The following is a 13,910-nucleotide window of genomic DNA, read 5'->3' as shown; positions in this document are numbered from 1 at the left end:
ATGTTAGCATGCTAACAGCGTAAGCTAAGGTGGTGAATCTGGTTAATATTACCTGCTTAATTTGTTTGTTGCGTTAGCTAGTTAGCATGCTGGCATGGTGAACATGTTTAACTATAATGGGGAACACTGCAAACCATAAACCTCCTTTATATGTCTGCATTATAATTTTGCGCATATTAGCTTGCTAACATTAATATTTAGCATTTAGCTGCTAGGATGGTGTAGACTAGTCTTTTAGATTTGTTCCTCAATAAACAACTTTATTGACTGTTGAAGTTGAGATGAAATTAAAAATGTCTTTAACCCTTTTAAATCACATAAGTCAGTCAGTCATAGTGTGCATCTATTTAACAATATATACCAAATCATATCTATTCAATTATCACTTTTTCTTGTCAACGTTCATATGAAATTTCTCCCAGTGCCCCACCTGCCTGTCCTGTTTCACTTGGAAATACGCCACAATACAGAAGCTAGATACTCTTAAAATACCATCTAATCTGGATTTTAAAATGATATATTTGGGTTTTCAAGGCTTCTTCTGATTTTTTTTAGACCAAATATCTAAGTATTTGATGGTTTCAGACACAAAATATCAAGTTAAATTGATATATGATGGAGGGATTTTGGTATTTCTCGCTCTCATAATCATATTCTGACAGTGTGGAGAAGGCTTTTTGGTTGCTGGCCAAAATATCTGTATTTCTAAAATCCTGCCTACTGCTTTATTTCACCACTACACCAGTGTTTCATTTCTCTCTGTGCAGGTTGTATTTCAACCACACAAAGCAAATATGAACATCTGCTGTAGCTGCAATGAATTACTAAAATCACGGCTTCTCTGGGCTTCAAATTATACGGCCTTTAATAATTCACTATAATCGACACGGGCTACGGCGCCGCTCCCATATCAATAGGTGTAAATCTTGCATTTACATTTTAACAAGGCCGTACGCACAAGGCCAGTTATTAATACAAACATGCTGCTTTCACTGCTGCTTCCATTTCAGGCTCGCCACCCTCGTTACAGCCGTAAAGTGACAACCTGATTTAGCCACACAGAAACATGTGCTTCAACTGTTGGATATGGTTCAAAGTGTGCATCACAGAACAATGAAGGGAGCAGCCACATGGAGAACGCTGCTGCCAACAGCCCATGGAAACCTTAGTGAAAGTCCCAGAGGACAGTCTTTAAACACTCTCCGAGCTTCGTGTTAGGATAATTAAAATGTAGGATGGCGATATAAAGAATCTATAACTCTCGTCAGCGAGCGGCTGAATGAGCGTGTCGTCGTCTCTGTAGTGTAACAGTGACTCATCTGTCTGTCGCCTTCAAAGCCTCGACTGTCTAAACTGATTGATGGAGCGGACGCCGAGGCCTGCAGACTGTGAGCTGTGGAGCTGTACGGAATTTGAACTGAACATCTCAGCAGTGAAAATGACTCATGTTTGTGTCCAGGTCATTAGTGGTGAAACCGAGGCTTCATAAATCTACTCAAGTGTCGCTTGTTGGTGCTTTTTCTTTTACCTAATGGTGGATCAGGTGTCTAGGAAAGAGAGAACTACAGAAGAACTATTTTCATCGTCAACAAATCCCATGAAAAGACTAAAGTCCTACAGCATGTGTAGCGAAACCCTGATTTATCTAATTTCTCTGTGTGATCGACCTCCAAAAACTATTGAAAACACATCAGTGAGCCACGCTGGTGATATCTCCTTTTATTACAATCAACATGGGTTCCCTACAGACGCCACCCTGTTGCTGTAAATAGGCTACTAGAGCACCAAAGGTGTATTAATCCACTGCTGAAAATAGTTCCCCACAAACACACTGTTAACTCCTATTTGATTCATATTTGCAAAAAACTACAGTGCCCAGCAGGCTTAGCTTTTTTAATTAACTGAAATAATATTTATATATTAATCTTATCTTTACATTTCTACATTAAGCACTTGGTACATGTAATTTATTTTATTGTAAAGCACGTGGGGTTGCATTTCTTGTATTAAAGGTGCCACACAAATACAGTTTATTACTATTATTATCTTCATATCTTACTTCAGTGGGATCAAATGTGCTAAGTGCCACAGACAAGCTGCATTAGAGGTCATAAAGTCATCAGACTTTTGTGGGATTTTTTTGGGATGAAAATAAATAATATTGCAAACAGGGCTTTCACAATCATTCAATTTTAGCTGACAATTAATTGTCATACAAATAACTGTGATTAACAATTTAATTGTTTTTTTCAGTTTATTTAATGTGTCATACATTTCAGTTTGCCTTTCAGGATTTGTAAAAGATACACTGGGCAGATATGACATAAATAATTTAAATATACAAAGTCTACTTCTAAAGAAACTACTGACAGTGTCGAGTACCAATAATCACAATAATCAATATGGTGGATGTCCTTGTCATCCACAACCATGTAGTGCACGTTTTAAACAAAGTTACAGAAAATCTGCTGAAACAAATGCAAAGTAAAGTGTGTTTCTACTAATTCTCCACTCAGGTGCAATTAAACAACAGTAGAAGAAGCACAGAAGGCCGCAGTGAGATGATTAAAAGAGCGTCGGTCAGATCTCAAAGGTGGAAATAATGATGGAAATAGGACACCTGTGTTCATTTCATCCAGCTGCTCTCATACAGGTAAATGAAAATGATTCTAATGATGATGCCAAATGACTTCTGTCAGTTCAACTAATCTCGATCGGGCCATTTTGTAATGATTGTGACAGGAATCATTTCAACCTGACTGAAAAACTGGACAGTTGAACGCCATCACAGATCCACCCTGTTGCCAGTTTACTGAGGTAAACTTAATAACTCACACTTACAAGCTGTTGATTAATTTTAAAGGTCATTTTTGGGACTGTAGTGTTTTTGAATTGACATAATGTTAGAAACACTTCTCAGTAAAATTCAGAATTCAGGACGTTCTTCCAAACTCAGCTGCAGAAGAAAACAGTGAGACAGCATTGAAAAAAATCTAATTAAAACTAGACAGTGGGAGTGCTGTAGGGGTGGATTCTTGGACTGTAGAAAAGCATTTAATACAGTAAATGACAATGTTCTAGTCTCCAAACCACAATTAATTTTTTTTCTCTGGGTGCAATCAAATGGATGGAATCTTTTAATTATGCATCAGAGTTGGAAACAAGACTTCATTTGTTGATTTCTCTGTTGGCGTCCCACAAGGTTCAATTCCAGGGCCTCTTATATTCAGTCTAAATGTCTGAGGACAAATGAGAACAGTTTTTATCAATTAAAACTCTCAAATATTATCATTGTCGGCCTCCAAAATCCAGAACACCAGTTAAATTACTCATCACCATTGATGATTTAAGCTCCTCCTCTATCACCACAATTAGATTCTCACTTTCTCATTTTAAACCCTTTTTTTTCTGAGCCAAATGAAAATGTAATCGGAAGAAAGCAGAGCAGGAAGCATCTCTATTCAGGTGAAGACAATCAGTTGAAGTTAATGTGCAGAAGCAGCTGTTTTTTAATCAATAATGTGATTGACTACGGTCATGAAATACCAAAGAGTAGCAGTCAATACGGCACAGTATCACTTCAATCTCTCTCCTCTCCCAGAGTGATCATTTCAGCACGGCGCGGCAGACAATAGGCGTGAAGATGACAGGCGCAGGAATGAGAGCGCCGCTCTGCATTTTGAATTACACAGTCTTATTCGGTAATTGATTTCAGTGCTTGTAATTTTCTGTAATCCCGGCGTTCACCGTGAGAGGAGAGGAATTCATTTTCTGCAGGAAATGAATTAGGGAACAGTGAAAGATAAAATGGATGTTGGAGAACACACCTGAACACGAGTGTGAGAACGATAATGAGGCCGGTTCCACAGAGCCCCCAGACATCTCGTTTGATTGGCTGAAGCTCAACCGCCAGCGATGGCCCGGCAGGCTTGTCGGAGGAGAATTTATTCCATTTTGTCGCAAAGTGATGGAGATGAGGCCTCTCTGGCCGCAGAGAAAGTACATTATTGAGTGAAATGACGGAGGGAAAATGTGCAGCAACATTCATGCATCTGAAAGAGGAAGTTTCACAGGAAAGCAGGCGGCAGGATACGATCAGAGGCCACTAAATGACCGACTCATTTCAGAGCCATAGTACGATGGTACTTAAACACAATATCAGGATAAATGAATCCAGAATAACAACACTAATACTCCTCGTAACACTGAGATGACGCTGCTGATTTTCACGTGTGGGAAAAGAAGAGATTTGGAAACTAACTGTGCGTATTTGCTTTCTTGCCTATAGAGTCAGTTGAGAAGATCGATACCACTCTTGCATCTAAGCTACACTCAGCAGAAACAGTACCAAAATCTGTACTCAAGTACAAGTACTGTTACATTACTCAAATATTACTCGATTACAAATAAAAGTACTGGTGTTAGAAAAATACTTAAGTAAAAGTACAAAGTACTCATTTAAAAGATTGTTAGTTACTGTTGATGTTTAATACATTAAGAATAGAAGCATTCAATCAGAGAGGTTTCTTTTTCTCTAAATCTTCAGTCTAAATTCCTCCAAACTCCTTTGTTCTGCTCATCAGTTAGTAATGCAGTGTGTCTGAGGAGGCACACTATATGAAATCCTCCATACTTTTTCTTCTTTTTATTTTTCTTCCGCTGGATTTTCGGTGCTTAACCAGTCTGTTGAGAGCATGTACACGAAAAGCACAACAAAACGTGTGGAAAATTCAGGACAAGTGTGCTATGACTTTTGTTAAGGATTCGCTAAACCATTTCCACAAAAATTGCAAAAAGAAAGCGAAAAACTTCCCATTCAGAGTGAATTGGATTTTTGTGAAAAACACTCAAAAATCGCCCCTCTTTGACGCCATGTGGCTTCGCCATACTTAAACGCAGAGAAGTCATTCAAAGTTTGAATGGTTCACCAGACTGTGGCCTTTATTCACAGTAAACAGAATTTTCATAACTACAACGGTTTTAACGAAATCAAATTTTTTTGTTTTGGGAGATTTTCAGTCTTTATAATGGGTGTGTATTGTGTGCAGTTGTTAGAGCTAGAGTTGGTGATGTCATCAATAGAGTGGAGAGGAGCTGTAAAATCATCTAGAAATTTTCTCTTAAACTCGCGCCAACAGCCACAGTGTTCACTCTACATACACAAATTATACATCAGATTGTAGGAAAAGTCGTACCGGTCGCAGAGGTGTGACCTCCAAAGCAAAAGGACAAAATGGTTTTGGCTGGCCGAGGTCCAAAAGGACAAGAAGTCCAACCAACTGCCCCATTCACTCCCATGTTAAGCGAGCTCCAGCATTTGTGGAAGAAAGCAGATGATCCCAGTTTTTTCCATCGCGGTGGCGGCCTCATTTTTCACACCACCATGATAAAACAAACTCAATTACTAAGATGTGGGAGCATCAAAATATTTGTGTATTACACAAGCTAGCCTTAACCAGACTACAGTCACTGCACTTTGGTTTTTATCTGTTATTTCCCCTAAAAAATATACATTTTTATAATGTAATAATTATGGTATAGTAAAATACGGTAAGGTAAGATGCAACTTAGGTAAAACATACGTGGTCAAAACTAACTATTACTGCACAGACGGTGATCAGATTTAAACTGTTCTTATTATCTAAAGTACTTCATTTGTACAAAAATGACCTCTGTTACTCCGTTATAATGAAACCTTAATTCCCACGATATTCCTTTCTTAAACAGGTATTTTTCTGATGTAAGCCCACATAATAATACAGTTAACTAACTACAGTGTCATTAGCCACGCATCCTAACATGCTGCTCGATTTCTTAGTTATCTTGAGATAACGAGACAAAAAAAGTCTTGTGATTAATTCTCTTGTTATGTATGTATGTGAGATAAAATTACTGAAATCTGCTTTTTGTTTTCTTAATAATGAAATAATTAACTTGTAATCTTGATAACAGCACTGAAATGAAAATTTCAAACATGGCCATTCTCAGCTTCTGTAAATAAAAGTACTGTTTAAAAACATACACTTTAAATAAAGTGTCTACATATTTATTTACATCACATTCTCATTACAGTTAGTCATAATTACAATACTACAGCATGACACTGCAATGTACAAAAAGTGCTGCTGCAATTTTAGTTTCAGAATCACAGTCGACTTCTTCCAGACTTCCAGCTGTAGTTGCACACGGCACCAAAACAGAAAAAACAAAACCGTTACCATGGTTCCCTTCAAGTCCCAAAATCACAACTTCTTCCTTATAAAATACAATTTAAATCCCCCGAGAGGCGCGGCAATCTTCTCAACAACAGTGCAAAAAACCATTCAACGCAGTTAATTCAACACAATTCGTAAAAGGGCAGGCGTCTGCCTTAGCTTGAATGTTTCGAATGTTACAGAAAGATTTTAAAAGCAAAAACAGCCACAGAGTTTCAAGTACAATAATAGGCTTATGATTCAACAGCTCTGGTTCAATGGGAACAAAGACAGTCATGAATAAAATTCCTCTCAAACAGAAGCAAAGCAACAAATGACATTAAAAACTCAAAGATGTTTACAGACTTCTTCTCCTGCCAGTGTTTAATGATATTGCACACCTAAATAATTTAAAAATGAGTCACCGACGAGAGATTATTTAGTGGGGTGGACTTTTTTCTGCCAAGAAAATCAGTGGAAATCCTCTTAAAAGCATCATTATTAACCGATTTAAATATGACCTGTACAGCTGACCTATAGGTAATTAAAGTGGAAGGACAAAAGGGTAACAATAACACCGCTGATGGTAATTATTTAGAGAAAATCTTTACACTCAGCCTTTGTGACAGCTGAGTTCACCAAAACAGTGACAAGAAGGATAAATAGAAACAAATAAATACAGAGGGATCCAGTGACTTTAAATGTCCTTCTCTCAGTCCAAGGTGAGAGCCCGTGTGGCGCGAGGCGCATCGTTGCTCCACCTATCTGATGTTGATTAGCCCCCATACCCCTGTTGCCATGGCAGCGGCGGTCAAAGCTCAGAGCAGGTCAGGCAGTATGAGGCCCGGGGGTTTGGGCTCCACACAGTTGATCCAGAAATTGGCACAGCTGGCATGGTACTGGTGGCCCCCGTACAGCAGCTTGAAGTTGTCGGTCTCCGAGTTGAACGCCTGTCAAAGTGAAAAGGGTGAAATATTACACACCTGAGCGACGGACACAATAAACCCATCTGTGCACACAGGAGGAGGGGGAGGTGATACGCATGATACAGACAAGGAATCAGACACTTTCTTATCACTTTACCACGACTAACACATGACTACGATCAGCCACTTAACCATTCATGTTTTTTTTTGTGTGCACCAGCCTACGGTTTAAAGGGACAGTCTGGATTATTTGAAGTAAGGTTGTATGAGGTAGTTGTGTTTTTCTTAATACTTCTGTATTAGCCTGTGCTGACTGACTGGGTCGAAAGTAACAATACACAACTTCAGTTGAAAGCCAAATTATGCTTAATCCAAATTTGTATAAAATAACAAGGTAGGACAGTCAATATATATCTCAACAGGAAACTGCTGATATGCAGTAGCTGTCTAAAGTTTGCACTTCTCATTTAGTCTTTTTTCTTTAGTTTCATTACTTTTCTACACTGATTACTGCTGGAGACCAAGATCAAGACCAAAATATGGAATTATGTTGAATTATGTAGTAAGCAATAAATGGGGGAAAAAGTAATCTGTTTTTGTTTTTGAAGAATCTTAAAAAAAAAGACTAGCACACTGTCTTCTCCACATGTAATTAAAGATTCTTTGATTGCATGTGCAGATGACAGTGTGCGAAAGTCTTGTTGCTTTTTATTGTCGACCCATGGTCTCCTCAAAGGTTTTTTTGCTCTTTGATATTTTAGATTCTTCAAAGTAGGCACCCTTGGCTTTGATGACAGCTTTGCACTCTGTTGCTATAATCTGAACCATTTCATACAAAAACATTTAATGAGAAGTGTGTCCAAACGTTCGCCTGGTGCTGTATAAGCCAAATGTTGCTCTCTCCAAAACAACCCAATTACATCTGTGAAATCAGTAATTTTACTTTGTAGAACTTTGGTGTATCCAAATATTCTTTTTTAACACCAAAGTCACACAAAGTCCAACAATAAAACAAACTAACAGATCAAGGCAGCAGTAGACCAGAAACTCCAGATTTCACCAATGAACTCTGGTTTGGTATATATAATGGCTGTCTGACAGCAAAGTAAAGTGGTGAAAATATTCTAAAAAAAAATAGCAAAAACTTAAACTGATAGTGATTTTTCTTTTAGATGGAACATTTTGCTGCTGACCCTGTCCACTGCAGTACATGGTTTAGGTTTAGGTTTAGGGTTAGTACGTGGCTTCCTACACCCATATTCCTGCCATCTACTGTAGGTAATACACTGACTATAGATAAATATCTCATACAACCCCACTTCAAATAATCTGAACTATCCCTTTAATGCAAGGTCTTTGCCTGTACCATCCTATGGTTTAAAGTTTTAATACTAAAATGGGCACCAATGTTAATTTACAGCATTATTCACATCTTTTTCTATAAGAGCAGCACTGTGGTACACAGTTCAGCTCTCATATACGTGACCCTGCTGCACATTTCAGCCAAGTTACACGGAAGAAAAATCAGCCTCTGGCAAGAAAAGGATTTCAATACACATGAGTTTTCACCTGCTACGAAGGACTGAGCTTTCTCATTTGTTTAAGATCATCTGCAGAAAATCGTAAGCTAAAAAAGATCCACTGTTTGTAAATAATACATAACCTGAAATAAGTACAGCTGGAAAAAGCAAATATGTATCAACAGAAGAGATGAGACACAGCCACATACTGAGAACATCTCATTGGTCACATCTGAACCTAAATCTAAATGATTGTTCACAAAGGGTTGTAACAAATCAACACTTTTTCTGAAACATGCTGTCGCTGTTGTGTTTGGATTCAAAGCACAAAGGTCCAACATACGGGGGCACATTTGAGCTCTTATTGAGACTTAAGGAGGCAACACAGTCTGTGACATTCCTGTGATTGTGGTGGAATAAATGTTCACCACATGACAGAGACATAAAGTGACTCAAGGCCTCTCTTAACACTGTATATATGTTCAAGCAGTGAAGTGAGGCTGCTGCACACAGAATCATGTTAGTGCAGCGTTTCATTACGAAACGTGATTCTAATAACTAATGAAAAACACTTAATGTGGCTCTTACATCAAGTTGCAGGTGTATTAATCTGAAATTATAGATCTGTCTTTTGAAACATTACAAGACATCTTGATGAATGTTACTTTATCACTTCGTCCTCTTTGATCACGCTAATGGAAGTGGAAAGTGGGACAGAAGGTTGTATGTAGGCTGTGTCAGAATAAACTGTCATAACCACCTGACCAGAGCAATGCTTAACCACATTCAGCACAGACATGGACATTAAGCTGCAAAGATAACGCAACTCTTCACAGCAATGACTTCAGAAGATGTGTTTCCACTCAACTTTGTCGAATTATCGCATCCAAATTGGAGCACAACCATCAACCAATGACAGCGACATTTAAATTATGATTACGTTATTGGAGATTGTGTTTAGTGGTTTCAAATGGCTCTTCAATACATCAGTATTTTTTCAGACAATGATTTGAATATCAATTAATAAATTTTGCTAAATTTTGACTGTTTTGTGTTTTCTTACTTCTGAACAGACTAACTAAAATTTTGTTAAATCAAAAGAGGAACATCAATAGTTGTTAAGTCCAAGATGACAATGATCACAGCAGTTTCTGTTATTTAATCTATTTTTACTCAAATTTGTCACTTAGCAACGCTATCTTTGCCTTAAGAACCTGTGCATCATTACCTTATAAGATGCTTGATTTATCCAAAAGACAGGATTAAGAGTGTAAAAATACTGAATAGCTGCTGAACTTGTATCTTAAAATGGGCTAGGAAGTTAAAGAAATTAAAACCAAGTGCTGATCAAATGGTCAATTCATTGGTTTTCAGACAAACCTGTTGTATAATATTACAATTTGTTTTTGTGCCTGAAAAGCTCAAAAGGTGTTGAACTGGTAATGCTCCCATGAGTTATTTTGTTTTCATCAAGTTTGAATAAAGTTTGTTTTACAGTGATAAAATTGCTGTTTCTGTTAATGGAGTCTGGGGCAGCAGATGGCAGATAGCTGTTTTGGTTAAACAAAAAACGGTCTCACTCTTAAACAAAAAGGTCTGTCTCTGTAGTGATCATGTCTATAATGTTGTCAGACATTAGAATAACAATCTGAGCCTGTCAGTGGCAAAAACAAGCACTTTTAGTGAACGCACTATGATGGTTTACAGTTATTAATAAGGATTACACTGCAGCCTGTTTCACAGGTGACGGCTACAGAGCTCTGCCTCAACACTGGACCAATTCTCTTACAAGAGCAAGGGAAAATAGAGTTGAAAAATAAAGAAGTTGCTCTTTAACATGACACACTGATCACTGGATCAGTTCATTAGTTTTCCGTGAAACCTGATGCTTTATCGTACGATTTGTTTGTTTGTTTTTGTGCCTAAAAAGTTGTTGAACTTATTGCCCAAACTTTGACGCCTCTCCTCCACATTCCATCTACATTCACTGCGGCTGTTCAGAAAATGAATCGTGGCAATCCGACCCCCACTGGAGCGCTATGACGTGCATTTGCGTCTTCACTGGGCCCGGCTGTAGCTGCAGCACTCTGTGTGTGTGTGTGTGTGTGTGTGTGTGTGTGTGTCTGTCGTCAGGAGATGCTAATGTGTGTGACGTGCAGTTTAAGAGTTTGCATCCCTGGTGAAATACTGGGAGCTGAAGCCGGAGAGAGGAATGAGTCATGTGCTGTGAATCATAGCCTCCCACGCAGAAGGAGAGGGGAGACGCATGCAGAAAGCAACAACTGCATACAAAGTGCACCACAGCAACACACACACACACACACACACACACACACCATTAAGTCAGACACATCTCCACCTGCCCGAATGCAGTCTGCAGCACAGACGCTTTCTCATGCACGCTGAATGACACATTTATACTCTCGGCTTTTTCTCACACGCTCACATTTCACAAGCAGAGCGATTTCCTTTCGGAGCTCTTTTGTGCCCTGGCCTACTTGTTTCCACAAACCTGCACTTACGACTGCCAAAGCTGGAAATGTTGGAGGCAAAATGAAAGGGTGGTCACACAAAGTAAACACTGTAATACCTCCTCCTTTCACTGCAGAGCCTCTCCTTCTCAAACCTGCACTTTTCCATTCACTCTTTCACTCTCAAACTCCTGCTTCAACTTCACCTGTATCGCAGCAAATGTGGGCCAGTTTAAACCAGACAGATCTTGCACAAGATTAAGACTTTTTGGTAAACTTCTCTGAATAAAGAAGAGCAGCTCAGATATAGCAGTGACGTTACTAATTCACTTGACTCTGAATCTACTGCCTGCTTTTCTGTACTTGCAAATAAATAAATAAATGAGGCATAATTACCCTGAACTTCCTGTCATTGTCTTTAGTCATGGCCTGTAAGCACAAGAAGAGTCAGCATGTTGAAGCACATTCATGTGACGCCAAAAGCAAACAAAAGTGTGCACAGAACGAGCAGCAAACAAACATTCAGATCAGCTTTTTCACCAGGACAGAGATCCCCAAGTCCCAGAAAACATGAAAGAGTCCAAGTTATCACCCTCAGGGCTCCTACACATTTTTGTTTATCAGAATTCAAGAGATTTCACTTTGATTGATCTGAAATATTGATTGCAGATTTCAGTCAGTGTGTGCTGCGGTAGACACGCCGCCATTACTGCGATGGTACTTCACTTGTAAATCCCTGTATAACACTGAGATGTATATTTAAGCTGGAGTGTGGGACTTTAACATATTGATGAAGGTCTGTTATATTCCCTTATATACCCGTGCCAAATGAATTCACACGATGCTGATGGAGGCCTCAATCAGACAAGAGTGCAGTTTTGGCAGTGAGAGGCGTCTTTTCCCAGTTGTTTGTTCCTGTAGGCAGGAAGCGTTTTGTGTGCGGCTTATGTGCCCCAGGTGCCTCACGTTACAGAAGCGCCTGGAACGCCTCGATTTGAAAAAAACTTTCACTTAGAGAGGTCATGTTTTTTTCCCTGTTGTACAATCAGAATATTAATATTAAGAGATGAGCACTCTGTGGTGGGGAAGACAAAGTTTACAGATGCTTGGAAAATAATCATGGAGGACAAACTAGTGGTGACTTGTAAGGAATACTAGGAGCTATCATGATTTGAAAAGGAAACAGCAGCCTGGAGGCAGGTACTTGGGATTTCAGGTTGATCACATTCTGAGTAGTTTGCTGACAAAGTATAGACAAGGACTGGCTAGCATTTTTCCGATACCAATACCGGTAAAGGAGATGCCTCCAATACAGCCTAAAATGCTGGACTGGGTTTTGGTGAGTATGTAAGTCTATGCACCAATCTAATACCACTGTGTTTTATAGTATACAGTATTAATATATCAGTCCCTCCAGGAAGTTACAGTGTTGCAACTGTAAAAATTAACGCAAAGTCTACCAATCCCCATGAATTCAGCATCTTGCAATTTTGTCCAGTACTTGCAACTTTTCTGCAAATTTGACCAATCAACATAGTTTCCTGTGAGTTCCACCAATCGGAGCAGTCTCCTGTGCAAACATCTTACATGTGACACTTTGTTTTATTGTTCACTACTTTTTTTTGTCAGTTACTGAAAAGAACACATGGTTTCATCAATGTTCTTTGCACTTAAATATGTTATAATTTTGTTCTCGCCGTTTTGACTGAGTTTGAGCTGCAAAAAGCTGTAGCTTCTTTGTAGAATACCTGCAAGGTGCACTTCTTCATTTATGAATAAAGCATATTTTGTTCAAATTTTTGTAATCCTGCAGCTTTATGGTAAGGTTACTTAGAATTGTTTTATTCTTCGTGGAAAAAAATTTCCTTTGATTTTTAATGAATTATACATTGAAAAGAATCAATGCAACGCAATGGTCACTTGCTCCAGCAAATGCATTACAAAGAATGCCTTGTAGCACCCAATAATGTAATAATTTACTGAAAATGTAATAACGCCTGAAAATGTACTCAAATTTGCACTTAACTCAATCGAAAATGTAATAAAACCCAATAATGTAATAACTTGACCAATAATGTAATAAAATATTCTGACTGATATTGTAATAACATTTTTACCGATAATGTAATACCTTATTACATTATTGGAGATTTATTACATTTTCAGGTGGGTCTTTTTAAAAAAAAAAAGATAATGTAAAACTTGACAGATAATGTAATACAGAGGTCTATATTTTGTGTTTTGAGAATCTAAGACTGTTAAATACACTGACTTTGAAACAGAAGAATAACTATTGCTTCCCTAAACATACTTCGCTCTCCACAGTTTTCCAACAAATCACTATCTCGTGAAAACAACCACAAACCAACAAAACAAATTTAAGTAACACTTAATTTGACGAGGGTATGCATAGGTATTCATAACACCAACACATTATTTAAAATTTGACATAAATATATCCTCTCATAAATGGTTATTATATCACTTTGAATGACGGGGCAGCATGGCTCAGTGGGTAGAGTGGCCGTCTTGTAACCGTTGCTGGTTCGATCCTGGCCTGCAGAGCTCATGTTGAGGTGTCCCTGAGCAAGACACCGAACCCCTAACCGCTCCTGATGGGTCGTGGTTAACGTCTTGCATGGCAGCTCTTCCGCCATCAGTGTGTGACTGGGTGAATGTTATGTATAATGTAAAGCGTTTTGGGTATCGTTTCAGGTATAGTAAAGCACTATATAAATACGGACCATTTACCATCTTCCTCTAGCCTATGTCAAGTGATAGTGGTCAGAAGACATACCG

General features: G+C 38.5%; 1 protein-coding gene across 9 annotated transcripts in view; it reads right to left on the bottom strand.

The window, feature by feature from the left end:
• Nucleotides 1-6,555: 6,555 nt before the first annotated feature.
• Nucleotides 6,556-13,910, bottom strand: part of synrg (synergin, gamma) — a 70,388-nt gene continuing 63,033 nt past the window's right edge. For 6 of the 9 annotated variants that reach the window (XM_084717958.1, XM_084717959.1, XM_084717963.1 and 3 more), the window contains 2 exons: nucleotides 11,508-11,540; nucleotides 6,556-7,144 (listed from right to left, as the gene is read on the bottom strand). In XM_084717958.1, coding sequence (XP_084574084.1) covers nucleotides 7,013-7,144; nucleotides 11,508-11,540 — 165 coding nt within the window. In that variant the 3' untranslated portion in view covers nucleotides 6,556-7,012. The remainder of the gene's footprint in view (nucleotides 7,145-11,507; nucleotides 11,541-13,910) is intronic. The other 3 variants (XM_084717960.1, XM_084717961.1, XM_084717967.1) reach the window with 1 other exon arrangement.

The sequence above is a fragment of the Lutjanus erythropterus genome, chromosome 4 (genome assembly GCF_056507025.1).
Source record: "Lutjanus erythropterus isolate fLutEry1 chromosome 4, fLutEry1.hap2, whole genome shotgun sequence".
Classification (NCBI taxonomy): domain Eukaryota; kingdom Metazoa; phylum Chordata; class Actinopteri; order Lutjaniformes; family Lutjanidae; genus Lutjanus; species Lutjanus erythropterus.
This window is presented reverse-complemented; position numbering and strand designations above follow the sequence as displayed.